This window comes from Nothoprocta perdicaria, unplaced genomic scaffold (genome assembly GCF_003342845.1).
Source record: "Nothoprocta perdicaria isolate Ctin4 unplaced genomic scaffold, notPer1 scaffold_62, whole genome shotgun sequence".
Taxonomy (NCBI): Eukaryota; Metazoa; Chordata; class Aves; order Tinamiformes; family Tinamidae; genus Nothoprocta; species Nothoprocta perdicaria.
The window spans coordinates 1,854,131-1,871,270 of NW_020455888.1; the positions used below are offsets into that span (position 1 = coordinate 1,854,131).

The 17,140-nt window shown below is 38.0% G+C and overlaps 1 protein-coding gene across 2 annotated transcripts in view; it reads left to right on the forward strand.

The window, feature by feature from the left end:
• Positions 1 to 17,140, forward strand: part of PAN3 (poly(A) specific ribonuclease subunit PAN3) — a 71,893-nt gene that overhangs the window by 23,196 nt on the left and 31,557 nt on the right. For both annotated transcript variants that reach the window (XM_026049792.1, XM_026049793.1), the window contains exons 6-7: positions 6,145 to 6,306; positions 14,671 to 14,821. In XM_026049792.1, the coding sequence (XP_025905577.1) occupies positions 6,145 to 6,306; positions 14,671 to 14,821 (313 nt within the window). The remainder of the gene's footprint in view (positions 1 to 6,144; positions 6,307 to 14,670; positions 14,822 to 17,140) is intronic.

Consider the following 17,140-nt stretch of genomic DNA (forward strand, 5'->3'; position numbering starts at 1 on the left):
TTTATTTGGTATTTGGAATGCCTTCCAATGGCTTTAGATAGCTAGAAGCCAGGACTAAGTCTAAATTGTTAGAATGGAAAGTATAGGGAACGTTACTTGGAGTGACATTCATCCAGAAGAGGCTCTTGCTATTTGATGCTCTCTCTGGAGACTTAGAGCAAATGAGTCTGGGCAGCAAACCTTTGTAATCCACACACTTTAATCAGCAGTAATAAATGTGTGGAGGAAAATCCTTTTGAAACAAGATTGCCTGCAAGCCTGACACTATAAATGTAAACTTGTCTAATGACAACAAGGGGAGTTTCCCTGTTGACCTGCAAGCTGACAATAATGGTGACTGCAGCTCCTGTAGAAACCCAATTCCGAAGACTTGTCCTTCTCCTAGGCTCAGTGTCCTGTGCACCATCTGACTTCCTTACCTCTTAGGAGGCTACACACACTTCCTCACACTTCCCATCTCCATCGTGTCATCATGTGTAATACCTGATCTTTATGTTCYTCAGTGGTGTTCCCTGAAGATGAAAATGGGAAGTGTTTTGCCTCGCTGTGTTTGGCTTTGGTGGAACATACCCTGGGACAGATATCTCGTGTTTAACAATCTCCAGAGCTTACCTCTCGCAGAAACATAAAGCACATTCTGAAGATTTGATGGGTCATTTCTAACCTCTGTCACTGTGCCTTAAATTGTGGTTGCGCAGGCTTTGTAATACACCTGGATTCTTCTTTTTAACCTGAAAATTTCCTGTTGAGATGATGCATCTCAACCACACTAATAAAGCATTACAGTTTGCAAGTGATGCAAAAGGAAAGTTGTTGCAGGCATACAGGAGAACAGATTACCCTTGTAGAGAATCCTAATAGATGTTCACATGTAATATATAATTACCTCTCAGTCTAGAATATGATACTGTTTAATCTATTTTACTGTTTTTTCTTGAACTGTTACTTAGTGAAATTGTTCACAGATTGTGTTCTGTGGCTGCCTTAGTAATTGCTACTTTTTCATTTTTTGAGTGTGACGTGAGATTGAATATTGTTTTCACACAGTTTTATTTGTGGGTTAGTGAGCACTGTGTGTTAACCACATTTTTAAAGAACTTCCTTTTATGTATATTTACCRTTTTTATGCTAATGAAGACACATTGTATTTTTTTTACCTCTTTAGAGTGCAACACTTACCTTAGAATTCTAATTAAAGGGGACCTTTGCGTATTTATTTTATTTTTTCACCTAAGATCAGGCATATTTTATGACCTATGGACTTCTAAAAACTTTAAATGTCTAATTTTTCAGTTGTCACTTGGTCTTTCCCAGGTGTGGCTCACAAGCTGAAGCAGATAACTACAAATGCAACTTTAATGTACAAGTTGTCTTTGCTTAGAGTTGGAGGCTTAATTTGATTTCATATGTCAAGGTATATGTGATCTGTAAGTAAGACTTGGAAGGTATCTCTTGAACGTGTATACACAGTTGTTCAAGATACTGATCAAATCTTTAAATGCTGTAATCAAAAAAGTTACTTTCAGCCTTCCCAAGTCAACATGAAATAGGTGAGTGTCGTCTGTCAGCCTCTCTAGCCACAAGAGCTTGCAGTGAAACCTGCCCTGGGAAGTGGAGAGAGTGTCTTGGTTAGCAAAAGCCTMAACTGCTGCAGACGTTTGCAGCTCTGCATTAGCCACAAGGCTTGAAAAATAATGGCAGGACAGTTTCCCCTTTTGTGTGACTGGTTTGCAAAAGTATTAGAATGCTTCTGGCAACCCCAGCCAGGGTTTGGCTGCAGCAGTTTCCAGAACTGGTTACCAAATCCAGCTGAGCTGTTGCCTTTCTAACTAATGATGCTTCTCAACCATTGTGCCCACAAATGGCTGCAGCCCTGACCTTCTCCTTCATGAACACATTGACGTTCACACTGTTCGTTTCAAGAATTATCTTAATCCAGCTAATCTGTTATGGCTACTGGGTGAAGATAAGGATGATAGCAAGTGAAGCCTTTCCTTGTAGCTGGCTGTTAGTTTGCAAGAGTTAATACACTGAATATTTAACCTCTTTCTTCTTTTTCCACCACTAACTTCTATTCCAAAACTGAAGTCTTACAAGTCAAAAATGTAACCTGAGAGCATATATAGTGATTAATTTTGTTATAGGAAACTAAGATGTTGTACACTCAGTCTTTTGTCTCCCATATACTAGTGTTTTTTTTTCTGTTTGTATGTACAGACACAGTCAACTCACTGTGCAGTTATATGACCCCTAAGGAATGCTACTGGCTTTTAGCTATGGCGATTTAAAGTAATGCCACTTAATTCAGCATGTGATGGAGAAGACCAAGACTGAAGATGACTTGCATTTGCTGTGGTCCARAAGCACATATGTAGCTAGCTTTACTGTAGTTCAGATTATGCACAGTAGTTTAAGCCATAATGGCTTGCTTGAGTGTTGGAATGCTAAACTTGGCCCCTAAATTGAAGAAGAAAGTGTGGTGTTGCCCAACATACACTAGTTGCCCCTAGTTTCTGCTGTTCCCTGGACAAAACTAATGCAGCAGCATTGCTGCTGTGACAAGCAGGAAGAAAAGAGACAAGCTGCTAAACACGTTCTTGAAGTTCCTATTGAATGAATGGGAAGCAGGTCATTAAGAAGCTGGCTTGAGGAATAGCTGGTGCCTGGGCTAATTAAGTTACTGCTCTGTGTTCTGACRTGACAGTGCAACTCTGTAAAGCCCCTCTTATTTTTATGGGGGATTTCTAAAAGCTCTAGTGTAACATTTCTCAGATTTTGAGGCTTATCTCTTAATTCAATACGTTCCCTCTAATCTTGCTTTGTACCAGCAATTGCTGGCAGCAGCCTGGTCTGGCAGAGCAGTGGTTGTAATTGCTAGCTCTGGTGGAAGGTGCTTACTCTTCTCACCSTGGGGAGCCAAGCTGTTGCTAGCAATTAAAGGCAGTTAGCTTTTCCCTGCCTCTGTAAACCTTTGCAGCCAGTAATTGCTGCTGTTTCTCACTCCTCTGCCCTGGAGGAACTAAACTCTACCTTTGGATAGCTAGAAATCACTTTATATGTGTGTGTGCGCGTGTGTGTCTGTGTGTGTATATGTTTCATTTTAATAGTTGTAGTTTGACCTTATTTTTCATTCAAAATTGTTGTGCTTTTTCTTTTTCCCTGATGTTTCATGATTCAGTTGGAACTTGCAACCAAGCTGCAACCCAATTTCAGCCCAGCATAAGAAATGCTTGGGGATTATGTAGTTTTTAAATATTTTAATTATCTTCTTTTAAGTGCAGCATGTTGAAGCGTCCCTTCACTTATTTGGCTGAACAAGAGCTTTTGTCTAATAAAAAGACTTTAGGAAAGCAAAAACYGGCAAAACCGCAACCAATCTTACTTTTTTTGTAATCATCCAAGATGCTTGCTAGTGTGCCAAGAAAAGAGGTTGTTCATCCATAGTGAACGTCCATCATTCATAGTGAACTGTGTAGTGTTCCTTAAGTGGACATACTYGGTCACAAAAATCATCAGTGAACACTAATTTTTACTGCTTTTGTTTCAAGATGCACCATTCTGTCCCTGATAGTGTTTGCTGCTCCGAGTAGAGGACAGATCCAGAGCGCAGTTGAGGTGCTTATTCAAACAGCTCAGTCCTTTTGACAAGTGGGTGTCTCCTTTGGAAGGAACCTTCTCTGTGCCTTCTAGTCTGCTTATGCCCTGACACTACATCCGAGTGACAGACATCTGTGTCTTTCAGGGAATTTATGGAGTATAATTTAGAATGGTTTCAATGCAAATTAGTGGAGATTTATTTAATGTACCTAAAATAGTATTGTCCATATTTTACTGTCCAAGCTTTCGTTATTAAAACAACAACAACAACCAAAGACTTGGAATCATTATTCATTATCAAACACTGCCAAATGAAAGAACTTCATCAGCCTCTTTAAGCTAATCACCATACTTTAGCATTTTAGTTTGAGTGGTGGTGGGGTGTGTGTATGTGTGTGGTGTTTTTTGTATTGGTTTGGTTTTTCTCTTCCAGGAAGACCGTGAACTACAGGTAAATGAATTCAAATGGGCTCTGTATTTCTTCATGGCATAGAATTGGCCATTGTTTCTCTCCCCTTCCTCCCTCATCCCCAGGCTCTGGTACTTCAGTAAAACCTAAAATACACCTTCATTCTACTGCCTGGAATCTGAATCTCACTGTGAAGGAAACAGCCTCCCTCTCCATTGGCTCGGTTCCTCTTTTGTTTTAATTTTCCTTTTCAAAATATTTATAGATCACCTCTTATTATGAAAGATCCAAGAAGCCTTTTATGAATAGACTACACTGAATTGCAGTTCAGTAATCTGAGGCAGGCTGCTGTGCCTGTGCACTTGGTAGGACATTGAGAGAGATCAAGAAGCTGCCAAGGACATAGTGGTAAATCTCTTCTCTAAAGTATTATTTCCAGTCCAGACTAGGGAACTTGAATGCTGCGTTCAGACCTTTCCCATAAAGTCCAACTAAACCTATTGTATGTGGAAGGTGTCTCGGACCTTATAGCTCTATAGTTTGTGAAATTAGTGACCTTTTCAATTTCTAAAGTGATAGGTTGGTTAGCAGTTGAGTGACTGTCCATATAAGCAGCAAATATTGAGCTTTACTGTGAACACTTTGCCCTTGAATTACAGGAGGGCCTATTGCACCTCCGACTAAATTTCCATTGGTTCTGCAAAATTCATTCTTGTTCAGAGTACTGYGAAYTGCTCATATTGGGCCGCAGGCAATWTATTGCCTCCATAATTCATAGTCAGTGCTGGGATCTTTGTGTTTTCTTGTTTTGGTTTAGGCAAATGAACTACTAATAGTTCATATGTGTTTTATTCCGTTCCAAAACTTTCAGTGTACAAGTTGTCAGGGAAATAGTTCAGGGAAATAATTTTAGGTTTTGCAAATGTTTCAGGGTGGTCCAATTATGCTTTGCATGTATCTCTGTGTATGGGGAAATGTAGATTCTTACCTTTTTCCATGAGGACAAGCTTTAAAATGTGTATTAAGTTGTGCATGATATTTAGATACTTAAAGTGCCAAAAGAAGTAAGTATCRGAATAAAGGTAAGTTTTTAATTAATGAAAAAGTGGTCTAAAACCAGATGATGTTGCATTTTTCACATCAAAAACAGAGAAAAAAAAAAACCCCAAGTCCTGTAATTTGGTCCATTTTTTTTGCTATATTCAGCATAAAAAGCCCCGTCCTAAATAGAGATACTTGCTGTAATACCTCAGTGGTATTTACTATCTAGGTAGGTACGCATTAGTTTCAAAACATGGAAAAAAAAGGGAAACTCCAGTACTTGTTTGAAAGCCTTAAATAGTGGGAATTTTTTATATGAATATAATTTAAGGTTCATGTTTTTTAAATTGTAGCATTCATTAACAGTGTAATAGGAATGTTACTGCTATTGAGATTCAGTGTCTCTTGCATTTTCACTTCTTAGTGAAAGCATAGTTAAAAGCATATTTTATTTTCTCAAGTTTGAGTATGTTATGATAATTCTTATCTCTGTTCACTTAAGATATTAACTGGCTGTGTGTTGATATGAACTTGAACAAAAGTCTAGTTTTTYCCTTGCTGAGTTCTGGTGTAACTGCCAGGAAAGTTCTGCTTGATGTTTACAGTTTTCTTGTACTGAATTCTCCAAAGTCTTCTGGAGATGAGTGYTGGCAAATTTTAACTGTAAAAGGAAAAGCCAGGGTTAGTGCCCTGCTTGGAGATCAAGTTATGTGTTAGAGTTCAATATGATGAAGTGGTTGAAGGTATCTATTAGCAAGAAGTATAGATAATTTTTTTTTTGAAGCTACTTTTCATTTTCACAGGATTCAAAAAAAATGAAAAAGTAAATACAATTTCAGTGGCTGACTTGTGTTGCAAAATTTTGCAAACAACTAAGTAGTAGTACCTGAAGGTTTTTTAAATTTTATTTCTAAGTATTGTTATTACCAGCAAATAGTCAGGATTGAAAGGAAACAGTCTCAGATAAATTTTACTTGCAAATTGTTTCCTATTCCACCAATCCAGAAATCGTATCACAGTGTAGCACCTAATATCTGGTGTAGCTGTAGCTGAGGGTTGTTAGGAGTGGCCTGGTTTCTCTCCTTTCTTTTTTGTAGCCCAGGAAGTATCGACTGGGGATGCTGGATGAGAGGATAGTTCCGGTGGGATCAAAAACAAGAAAATCCAAGAACCCTATCGGCTGTCTGGCTGACAGGTGTAAAACAGGGGTGCCCCTCAATATGGTTTGGTGGAACAGAGTCACAGACAACAATTTACAGGTAATTTTTTTTTCCTTTTACTGGTCTCTTTTTCAGTATTTTGGATGCTTTATTTAAAATTTTGGAAAATGTTAGAAGTAGTTTCTCCAAGTATGGGTTGAAGTCGGATCAAATATATGTTGAAACAGGCATAGTGTCCCTGAAGAAGAGTGGCTCTGAGATATGATTTATCCTCTTCAACCACCACTCTGCCATGTTATGTTATGATCTATGTTACAATCTGTGGAGGAGAAGCAACAATATTGTATTTTAAAAGCAAAGAAAAACAACCTCTTATGTTAATTTTCCTGTWGGGGAGGTTTCTATGGGCACAGCCAGTGATCTTTACTGAAATGATTGACATCCAATGCAAAAGTTCCCTTTAGCAGGGAATTTGAAAATGTAACAGTCACAATCAGAAAGTGCAATTTCTTCATTTTTTATGTTGAAATGGTTTACATTTCTCAACTCCTACACTGAAAACTTGCGGGCACATGTGCATGTGGGTGTTACTTTACTGTCTTGTTTCTGAATTTCCTTTTGACTCCCAAGGAGGAGAGATGCAGCTGAACCCGAGCAAATCTCATACCAAAATAGGAGGTTATTCTAAGAATGATAATGAGAGCAACTCACTCAATGGAATTCAAGCTATATATTCCTTAAGATAGGGTTTAGATGGATATTATAATAATGGTTGTAACTACAGTGCTGGTACTATTGTTATTATATGTTTATGTGCTGTTTTTGTTTTATTCCTCATTTTGACATTTTAGAAGTGATAGAAATGGGTAAATCAGTGATATCCTTACAACTAAAGTCATGCCACTCTGAAGCTTTCATTCAGTTCACTTAATTTCTCCATCTAAAGAGCAGAGAGAAGCCCCTGCCTGTGGGAGCTTTGAATTACTGAACGTTTGCACATCTCTCTAGTTGGAGCTGATGCCATAGGCAATAAGATGCAGACACGGCTGCTATGCTGTGTAGAGGCTGAAGTTTGTTCATTCCTTGGGCTGCTGAGGTGGCAACAAAACYGCTGGTGGGGAATAAGGGGAAGGAAAAGGAAGGAAATGCTGGTAGAGCAGGCAGGTTGCAGAGGAATAGCTGGAGTTTGTGAAGTTCTCTCAAGTGAAAAAGGCTTCAACTGCGGTTGTATCTGTGGGAGTGCAAAACTTAACTGGTAGATAGTTGCTCTGAGAAGAGAGAAATTAGGGAATTAGTGTTCAGAACTAAGGTGGATTCTGAAGGGCAGGAGAAGCCCTGTTTATTCTCATGTCCATCATTGTTGTCATAGCCTGAGACCTGGAGTTTCTGTCTAGGAGCAGTTATCTTCTCAGTAGCTGTGCCCTCCAAATTTGTGTGAGAATTGGGGCAAAAGAGAGCTTGAGGCTTCCTGAAGCAGAGGTGGCCATGGCTTTGGGATCTGCTGCAAAAAGTGTGGCCTTTGCATGGCAAAAAAATACTTCTTACAACTGCAAACTCTTTTATTGTGCCAGAATTTCAGTTATGCAGTTTAGTTGCAAAATCGTAGGTTTTATGTAGTTTTTTTATACAGTGTAATTATGTAGTTTCCATGAAAACAGGGGATTTTAAAAAAGTGTATGTATGCATACCTGTTAGGAAAGAAAGATCAGAAAGGATTTTGAGAGATAGGAAGCTCATTTGAAGAAAAGACAGAGGGATTGCAGTGAAAGAGTGGAGTTGGACAAGGATGAGCAAAGACAGGCTAAAAACCAGGCTGTAGGTCAGMTGATGAGGGCCTGTGAAGCTCTGTATAGGTGAGAGTGAATTTTAGTTGGACAACTTCATTCTGACCACTGTAAATCTTTGCATACTTCTAAGTTCCTGCTAAAACTGCTAATTGTAAAAGGACAAAAAGCGGCTCTAGTTTTTGGGGAAGTTTGGTATATGAACCTATTTAAAAATGTGTAGTTTGATACTAGGATTTCAGATTGACTTTGTGTTTTTCTATTTAGGTGTGCGGTCTATAGATAACGTTGACTACTTTTTTTGAAAAACGGGCAGTTTAGGGATGATTTGCAGGTGTGAATATAGATTTTACTAACTAAATTTAGCCTGTTGATGAGTACTAAGCWATAGTAAGTAGAACAGTTTCGTTATGATGGAAACACCTTTGTTTGAGGGCATTTTCTCCCTTTCTTTGAAGACGAGAAAGCATTTCACAATTGCTAACGGTTTGTAATGTTGCCTTTAGCTCTTTCTATAGGTGTTCATGTGTTTATTTGAATGCCCAGTCTTCTAGATTRGTGATTTACCACTGTGGGAAAACACTGCATTTCATGATGCAGCCTTAAGCACCGTCCTTTAATGGTTTTAAAACAACTATGATGAAACAAGGTAACTCATGAGATTTCTTATAAACCAATATAACTGTTTATCTCTCGTRGTTACTAATTTTTAACCATATCTGTCAATCTATATTGTCAATCTTGTACAATTACCCCAGAGCTGTATAAAGCAGAGTGAATTCTGTTTTGTGTTTACACTTAAACAGAAGAAAAAAAAAAAAAAAGCTTTTTACTTCAATTATATGTCCCACTCCATATTTGGAAACATACTGGGCTACTACGGCACCATAGGTACAATATATTGGTGGTTCTTAAAATTACAGGGGTAAATACAAAATTAACTTTATAGGTAAGCTCTGGAGAACCATAAATAATTGCTGAAATTTGTTTTATTTGATGAAAAAAATTACCGGTAAACTTTTTTCTTTTTTTTTTTACCAGAAAGATGGATTTGGAAAAAAACTACTCAATTTCTAAAAACTGAAAAAGAAATGCAAAAGAAATATAGAATGCATAGTCTTTACAAGTTCACTTTTGCCAAACTTAATGAAACTTTGCTAATAGTTTTTTTCTGAGCAAAGAAAATCTCTGGCCAACAAATTTTACCCAGTTCTAATGAATTTGCTTATTATTCTTCCGAAGTGCATTAGAGCAGTGCAGCTCCTAAAGCTGATTTTCAGGTGAAATACATAGCGGTTGTGGTGGTAGTGGGTACCCACTGTGGGGTAGTTGTCMCACCATCGGGATGAGGAAACCCTTAGGACAAACCCAGGAGTGGGAGAGATTCCTTGGGAAGCCCTGGGCGCCCTCCAGCACCTCAGGGGCTGCTCAGACATCTGGGAATGTGGTATCCCGGAATGTGGCCTCCTCGGCCGTCACGGTGACGGARGAACCCGACTCGGACACAGAGGTGSCTCGTGGCCTTTGTGCCACGTGAGCTTCGTTAGGTGGCACATCTGACCGCTTGTTTTTGGATGAATCCAAGACGTTCCGAGAACGACACCGGATAATTGAAACAGCCTGGCAGAGAGCTGGCTTGGGGATAGTGCAGCGGTGGCTTTCTGGGACCATTATAGGATCATGCAATTTGGGATGTCAGAACAGATGAGCATGAACTTGGAGGTGAAGGAGAACATAAAAAGAAGACAAAAAGGCTTCTTTCCAGTGTTTAGCATGGTAAGTACGTGAGGACATCCTTATGAAAGGAAATGAAATAGCCTTTAGGTAGCTGGATTTGGTAGAACGTGTGTAACTAGACCTAATACAAATAAGGAGTATTATAGCCACAAGACAGGGAGGATGTGGCTTTGTCACTGCTTGTGTGGGGAGATCCTTACCTGAGAGTAAATGAGAAAAGGCTCTTTCCACAGGACTGCTGTGAGCTCCTGGCRTGGCCTCCCAAATGCTGCCGGCCTTCTGTGTTTTGACTCCTTATCTCTGCTACAGGATGCTTCGGCGCTTCAGGCATGTTGAGGTTTCATTCACAAAGATACCGGGGCACTGAGCATTTATCTTTTAAGACATTTTAATTYTTTCTGTGGTGCGGAGTAATGTGTGCAGTTCTGGGCTCCCCAGTATAAGAGGGATGTGGAGCTTCTGGAGGGRGTACAGCAGAGAGCAACAAAGATGRTTAAGGGACTGAAGCATCTTTCATATGAGGAGAGACTGAGTGAGTTGGGCCTGCTTAGTTTGGAGAAGAGAAGGCTGAGAGGGGATCTAATTAACATGTATCAGTTCATGAAGGGGGAATGTAGGGAGGAGGGGGCCAAGCTCTTCTCCAGGGTGGTCAGTGACAGGACAAGGGGAAATGAGTATAAGTTGAAACCCAGGCAGTTCCATCTGCATGTGAGGAAGAACTTCTTTCCTATGAGGGTGACAGAGCCCTGGAAGAGGCTGCCCGGGGAGGCTGTGGAGTCTCCTTCTCTGGGGATCTTCCAAAGCCGCCTGGCTGCCACCCTGTGCCCCGTGCTCTGGGTGTCCCTGCTGGAGCAGGGGGTTGGACTGGSTGATCTCTACAGGTCCCTTCCAACCTCAACCAGTCTGTGATTCTGCTGACAACGGATTTGTTGTACATATGTTTCATAGCATGGAGGTCACCAGGCCGATGAGCCTTGTGCTTATTGATGCCATAGAACCCTYTTGTAGTTCCTCCTACTTCTTGGGCCTTTTGTGGTTTTGTTTTTATCTATATCATGTTTGAATTGAGGTGGGAATTGAATCCGAATTTGGATGTGCTTCCTGACATACTTCGTGTTGTCTTGCATATAGGAGTCCCAAACTATGTTGTTTTGTTATTGTTTGTATAAATTTGAATGGGCAGAATGGGTTTGGTTTGGAAGTTTTACAGTAAAACTGAGTAAAAGGAGGTTCTTGTGGTTCTAAAAGAGTTCAGATGTAAAGAACCTGAAGATAAAGCGTTGTGGAGAGAAATTTCCTCATGGGATCGTTCTGATTAAGAATGCTTGATGCAGATATTAATTCAGCTAGTGCCTATGGGGGAGTTTTTCTCCCACTGGTTTAGTTTGAGTGATCTAGTTTTCAGAATATACTGGAAGGGGGATGAGATTCAAATTTGCCAGGCTCAGAGCATGTATTTGAAGCTGCTTTATTTTAGTCTTTGCTTTTCAGTAAAAAATAGCATAGCTGACAGAGCTGGGCTTGTTTGTTTAAAACATATTAATTAAAATCCTTTGAAATCATKATGTATTTGCCTCTCTAAAGATTTCTAGAAATAATGTGAAACTGAAAACACTCTCTAATTTGACTAGTGTAGATAGTGGTGGTGGCAGCTGGCTTTTTGATTTTTGTTTGGGTTTTAAGAGCGTCATTCACTACTTCACTTTTTAACCTCACAGGATTGCATTGCTCATTCTGTCTCCTTTCTTTTAATTTCTAATGTTTGAATGTGTTTTTTTAAAGATTTAATCTGAAATGGTTTTTCGGTCTCATGTAATGTAAGGGAGATGAGGAAAATATTTTTACTGAATTTCTTTTTAGAGAGCTTGATAAGTTTCTACACAGAACACCAAAATGGTGCAGTTTGAAACAAGTTTACCACCAACTGAAATTTAAGTGAGAGCTAAAACCTATAGTTTTGTCATAGTAAAAGGATATTTTTTAGGACTAGAAAMATCTCTTTTTGGAGAAACATTAGATGTTTAAAGCCTGACTTACAAATTTTGGTGTATTTATATACTCGCAGAATACGTGAGTACAGAATATGTTGTCTGCAATACTTGAAGAGCTGTGAGAAGAGCAGCATTAAAAGAACTTATATTTATTTATATAAGTTCTTTAAGTTTATTTATAAACTTAATTTATAAATAAGTTTATATAAATATATATATTTAATTYCCTCRCTTACTTTAGGTGGGAAGAATCTGCAAGGTGTGGATATGCTTGGGATATGCTTTATATTATTTGTAACAAAAGAAGCATGTGCAGAAAAATATTTTGGTTCAAATTAAAATAGTTTTGAAGATGTTCTAAGAACTGTAACTTTACGTAGTATGTTCCCTACAGCATAAACCTCATTTTTTTTGATAAAGTAGGTGATTTTTTTAAACATAAATTATTAAATCTTTGGTTTTTTAAAATTGCTTTGCTTAGTTTGTTCTAACAGGAGAATGGGAGATGAGATATAGCTTTGATTTTTGAAAACAGTTTCAATGTTGAGAAGAATCTTCTTGGAATTGGAACTAAATTTTAAATATTTTTTGGCAAATGAGGAAGACCTTTGGTTACAACTTCATGTTTGCAATGTCACAGAGAACTAACCAAGCTTTTATAATAGAGTAACTAGTTATACAAATCAGACCTATTTGCCCATAAAAAGTGCCTATATCCAAGTTGCATAGAGAGGATTCACAGTCTTAACCATTTAGATTCTGATCCTGTCAGAAYTGTGATATAAAAATGAATGTAAACTGCAATCCCTTTGGCCTCGTAACCTAATTTACCTTTCCCAACTCRAGAGCAGAAGCGCAAACTCCTTTAGTACTTTTCTAAGATAAGCTCTTTAACTTGGAGAACGTGAAGCAGCAAAACCGGTGTGAGCAATTTTGTGTTAAAATAATGACTGATAGTGAGTGAGACCCCAGCTGCTCTGTTAACGCGTGCAGAATGTTTTAGGGTTTAAACACAGTCCTGTTCTGATGGAATCAACCACCAAGGTGAGATGTAGCTAGCCAACGTGGTGTGGGTCGGGTTTAGGGAATGTCTTCAGCCTGACACCTTGCAGAAGCAGGTCTGTCTTTACRGCTGCTGCTTCCAGGTTTCTTTTGGATGTCACCTGCTCTTATGTCCCACTTGACCCCATTTTTAGATGCAATACATCTGTGGTTGGCTACATTTTAAGGGTGAAAAACTTAGATCTCGTATTTTGTTTAAAATGTTGTGGTTTTAGGAGGATTTTACACATTCTTTGCCTTTGCTCTGGCCGATCGTTGCAGATTTTAGCCAGAAAAGCACATTCTCTCTTACAATTTATCTACCTAAAATTTGGATAGATTCAAAGTGTTCCCTTTTGAGTTTAAAGGTGTGTAGTAGCTTGTTAAGTCTGTAATGCCACTTCCTATTTATTTTGCTGCCTTTGTGTAACTTCAGCAAGTTTTCCTTAACTAAATATGTTTAAATCATTTTGGTATCCTTATAAACTTTTAAACCATATAAGTCTAAGTGTTTTAATTCATCARYCTGCATATTTAGTTATTACTATTCTTTAACATTCAGATATGCACATATAGAGTGAATAATCTGTGCTATAGTAATATTAAAACTTACTGCATGGTTTAAGGTGAAACCTAGTGTTCCTCTATTGATCTGTTACAGGCTATATGATAGGTTTATTTGCTTTTTAACAACTAATTTTGTAATTTTCTCTAACTTTACAGCTTTTCTAGTCGTCTTTGCTTCCTAGTACTTTGAAGTACACTAATGATATCTGACCAAAGTTTCCAAATAAAAATGTTAAAAACAGATCGATAGGGGAAAAGAGCACTTTTCAAATACATTTCCTTCACTGTCTATATTAGTATTTTATATCTTTTTTTTTCTCGTGAGACTAATTTAGCATATTGCTTTGTTCATATTTGTGGAAGTGTATGTAATTTAACTAATAGTTGTAGCCAAAGTGATCCAAAATGATTTGCTTTAAAAACATCCTGGATTACCTGAGTAGCCTATTCAAAGTTTTGTTATTAGCTTTTCATTTTACATCTTTTGTTTACACAGTTTTGAGAGGTTCTCTTGAGCCAACTTAATAAAGAATGAATACATAATCTTCAAGCTGCTCGTTAGTGTGTACAGAAACTGATCAGCTTTATTTCTTGCCATAATTTCACTTTTCTTCTGCTAATGTCTCCTGCAACTGGCTGTCCCTTAATTAGCTGTTTGCTCTTTGAGCTCCAAATAGGATTTTCTTTTTCTATAGAAAAGAAAAAATCTTTGCACAGGCTTTAACAGAAATACAAAGTCAGCTGTGATATACATTTTTATGTACTGGTAGAGATTCGATAGTCACTTTGCTGCTATTTGTGCCTGCAGTCTCAAATTAAAACTTGCAATTGCAAGTTCTGTGTAGATAGAGTATCTCATTAAGGCAGAAACTAACCTCAAAAAAAAAAAAAGAAAAGAAAAAAGAAAAAAAAGGCTTATCTGAAATAGAAGAAATAGAAGCAGAGATGACCTGTTGTTAGGAGAGATGCTTTTTGCTGCTTTGAAACTGCTACGTAGTTTAGAATGACTTCTCCAGAACCGCATACCAAGGCCTGTGCAGCAGTGTTGAGGCTTCTTCCCTGTCAGATCCTTTCCCCAAATGTCAGTATAATGGTGTAGATGGTTGAGAAGCCTTTTGTAATTTGCCTGTAATTCTTGCCTCAGCTCTTCATGTGGAAAGCTTGCTAACACTTTCAGATGTAGAGATACTTGTTTGTGCACATCAGCTCTTGTGAACAGCCGTACACAGCCTAAAATTATTCCYCTTGCCCGCAATAGACTTGCCTAGGAAATAGTTTCTCCCAAGTAGGTATTGTCCCTATTTTCGCACATAAACATTTAATGTATATTTGTTTTTAAACAGACCCCAAATCCTACTGCGAGTGAGTTTATTCCTAAGGGTGGATCAAGCTCCAGGATGAGCAACGTGTCCCAGTCAAACATGTCTGCCTTCTCTCAAGCCCTMTTCTCCCACCCCTCCATGGGAAGTCCCGCTACTGCTGGGCTAGCACCAGGTAAGTGGAGAATAAGGATTTGCAGTCAACTGCTCTTAATTTCCAGTTACATTAAACCTAACCCTGTAGAGCTAAGGATCACGTTACTCAGGTATAAATCTAGACACCTCCCACTTTAATTCTGAGTTTTAAGAAGCTCTTCAAGAATATGAAAGTGCAATAACTTGCATTTTATTCTCCACAGTATGGAAATGACACAGCAGGCCATGAAATCTGTTCAGCCTGAGCAYTGAGGTTGTCTGAAGCTGACTTACCCTGATACTTGGGGTAAAARAGGTGTTGAATTTAATACCTGTTTACTGTACTTTGTGCTGCCCTTGCTACAGAAGGGTGTGAAGTAGATTTAAACTAGCTGTGGTCCAGAACTGAACTGCATTCTGAAACAAATGGGCTCTGTGCTCTGATTACAGTACATTTGTCTGGTCCCTTGATTTATTTCTGGGCTATGCAATTACTTTCAGTGCTAATAAGCATATATTAAAAAAAAAACAAGAAAGAAGATAAACTTATCGCAAAATCTTTTGTTTTGCAAAATATTTATTATTTGTCACTGTGTCTATCGTATCAGGTAATCTCACTTTTAAAACTGATTGTGAATTATTATGTTTATAATTCTTATTTAAATGTGTTCCATGSAGTCTTAAAATTCGAGTGACAAGACCTTTTTAGGCTTAAAAAGCACAAGRTGTTCACGCCTCTTCTGGAATTACAAACTTAACCAATATTAGAATTAAGTTAACTTTTTATGTATATAACTGAAGTAATTGTAAGATATGCAGATCTGGATGTTACGCATCCTAGATGCCTTAAAAATGTTCCTACATAGCGTCTTGTGATGAATTAAAATTGTGTACCGGCCATAAGACTTTAAAAAAAAAAAAAGGCAAATTTTGTAAATTTTGGGGGGTTTTAAGTGACTTTTGGCATTTACTRTCAATTAAACCGACCTTCAGACTTTCCAGAAACAAGGGATATGTCTCAATGTCATCACTAATGAACCCAGCACTTCTCTAGCACAGTGTTAGAATTTCAGGAACAGGCTAGGAAAGCGCTGGATGCTTCTGCTGAGCAAGTTAACATGATGCAATAYTGTGTCTTATTCGTGCCATGTCGTGCTGTACAGTCTTATTGGAAAACTGTTGTGTTTATATGCCTCTCAGCCTTGTCACCCGGATTGAAAAGTGTAAAAAGGATTAAATAGAATACAATATAATGATCCACTTTTGGAAAGTGTCCAGTGGGGTCTCAGAGGGATCCTTCACGGTCCAATTTCTTTACTATCTGTAAGTAATAYGTTGAAAGGATAAGTTACACTATTGATGAAAGACGTACTTAAAAATTGGAGGACCTAGAAGTACAGCTGCCAAATAATCTAGGTTCAAATAATCTTGTTTGTTTGTGGAGAGGGGATGGGGGAGTATTCACCAGAGTGAACTCAGAAAAATGCAGCTTGTTTCCTTGCTCTCCTGTGTATCTAGTGTAGTGAATGTACTTCAGAGGGAGGTTCTGTGCCAGGTGCTCTGACATGATTTCCTCCCTCAATTGATTGCAGTATCTTCTAAATCTAAGGATATTTCATAAATAACACATTTAAATGTTTGTTAAACATCTTTCTGAAAGACTAGACTCTTAAGTGAGGAGTATTTATCTGTGGGAAAACTTCATCTAAGTCATACACTATAACAGCATAAAGAACTACACGTGTTGTGGAATCATAATTAAAAATTGTTTTTGGAGGAGTGTGTTACAAAGTTGTTAGTTAAACTGAAGAGAATTCAAAATGAAAACAAATGTTAAGTATTTGTATGCAAAATATTTTCTTTTCTATAAACGTGAGTCTGCTTCCAGTTAAATAATACGTAMTCTACTGGAGAATAACTTTCAGTAAGTATGTAAAAATGTATGTATTTGAAGGACAAAGTTTGCTTACAGGGTACTGAAGGAAATGATTTTTTTGGAACTAATAAGGAAATATTGAAGGAGTTTAATTTCTCCTTTACAAAATAGGTAAAGGATGGGTCCAAAAAATCCTTTGATTGCCTTCTTGAGAACAGAAAAATAAAACAAAAATAGTTCTTTCATAGCTTTAGTTTTGGAGATTTCACTAATGATAGGTATAAATCAAAAACATTTTGACATCTAATATTTTTAAGTAGCTGGCCCTGGAAAATACTTGTTCCACTTGTCTTATCAGCAGCACTACAGAAATATTGGAAAAAAATGATAAAAATACTGTATTAGACAAGTCTTTGCACACCTGGCATCTCTATTATGGTACAGTGGGGGAGAAGGCTAGCCCTGCTTTTACATGTCTATCTG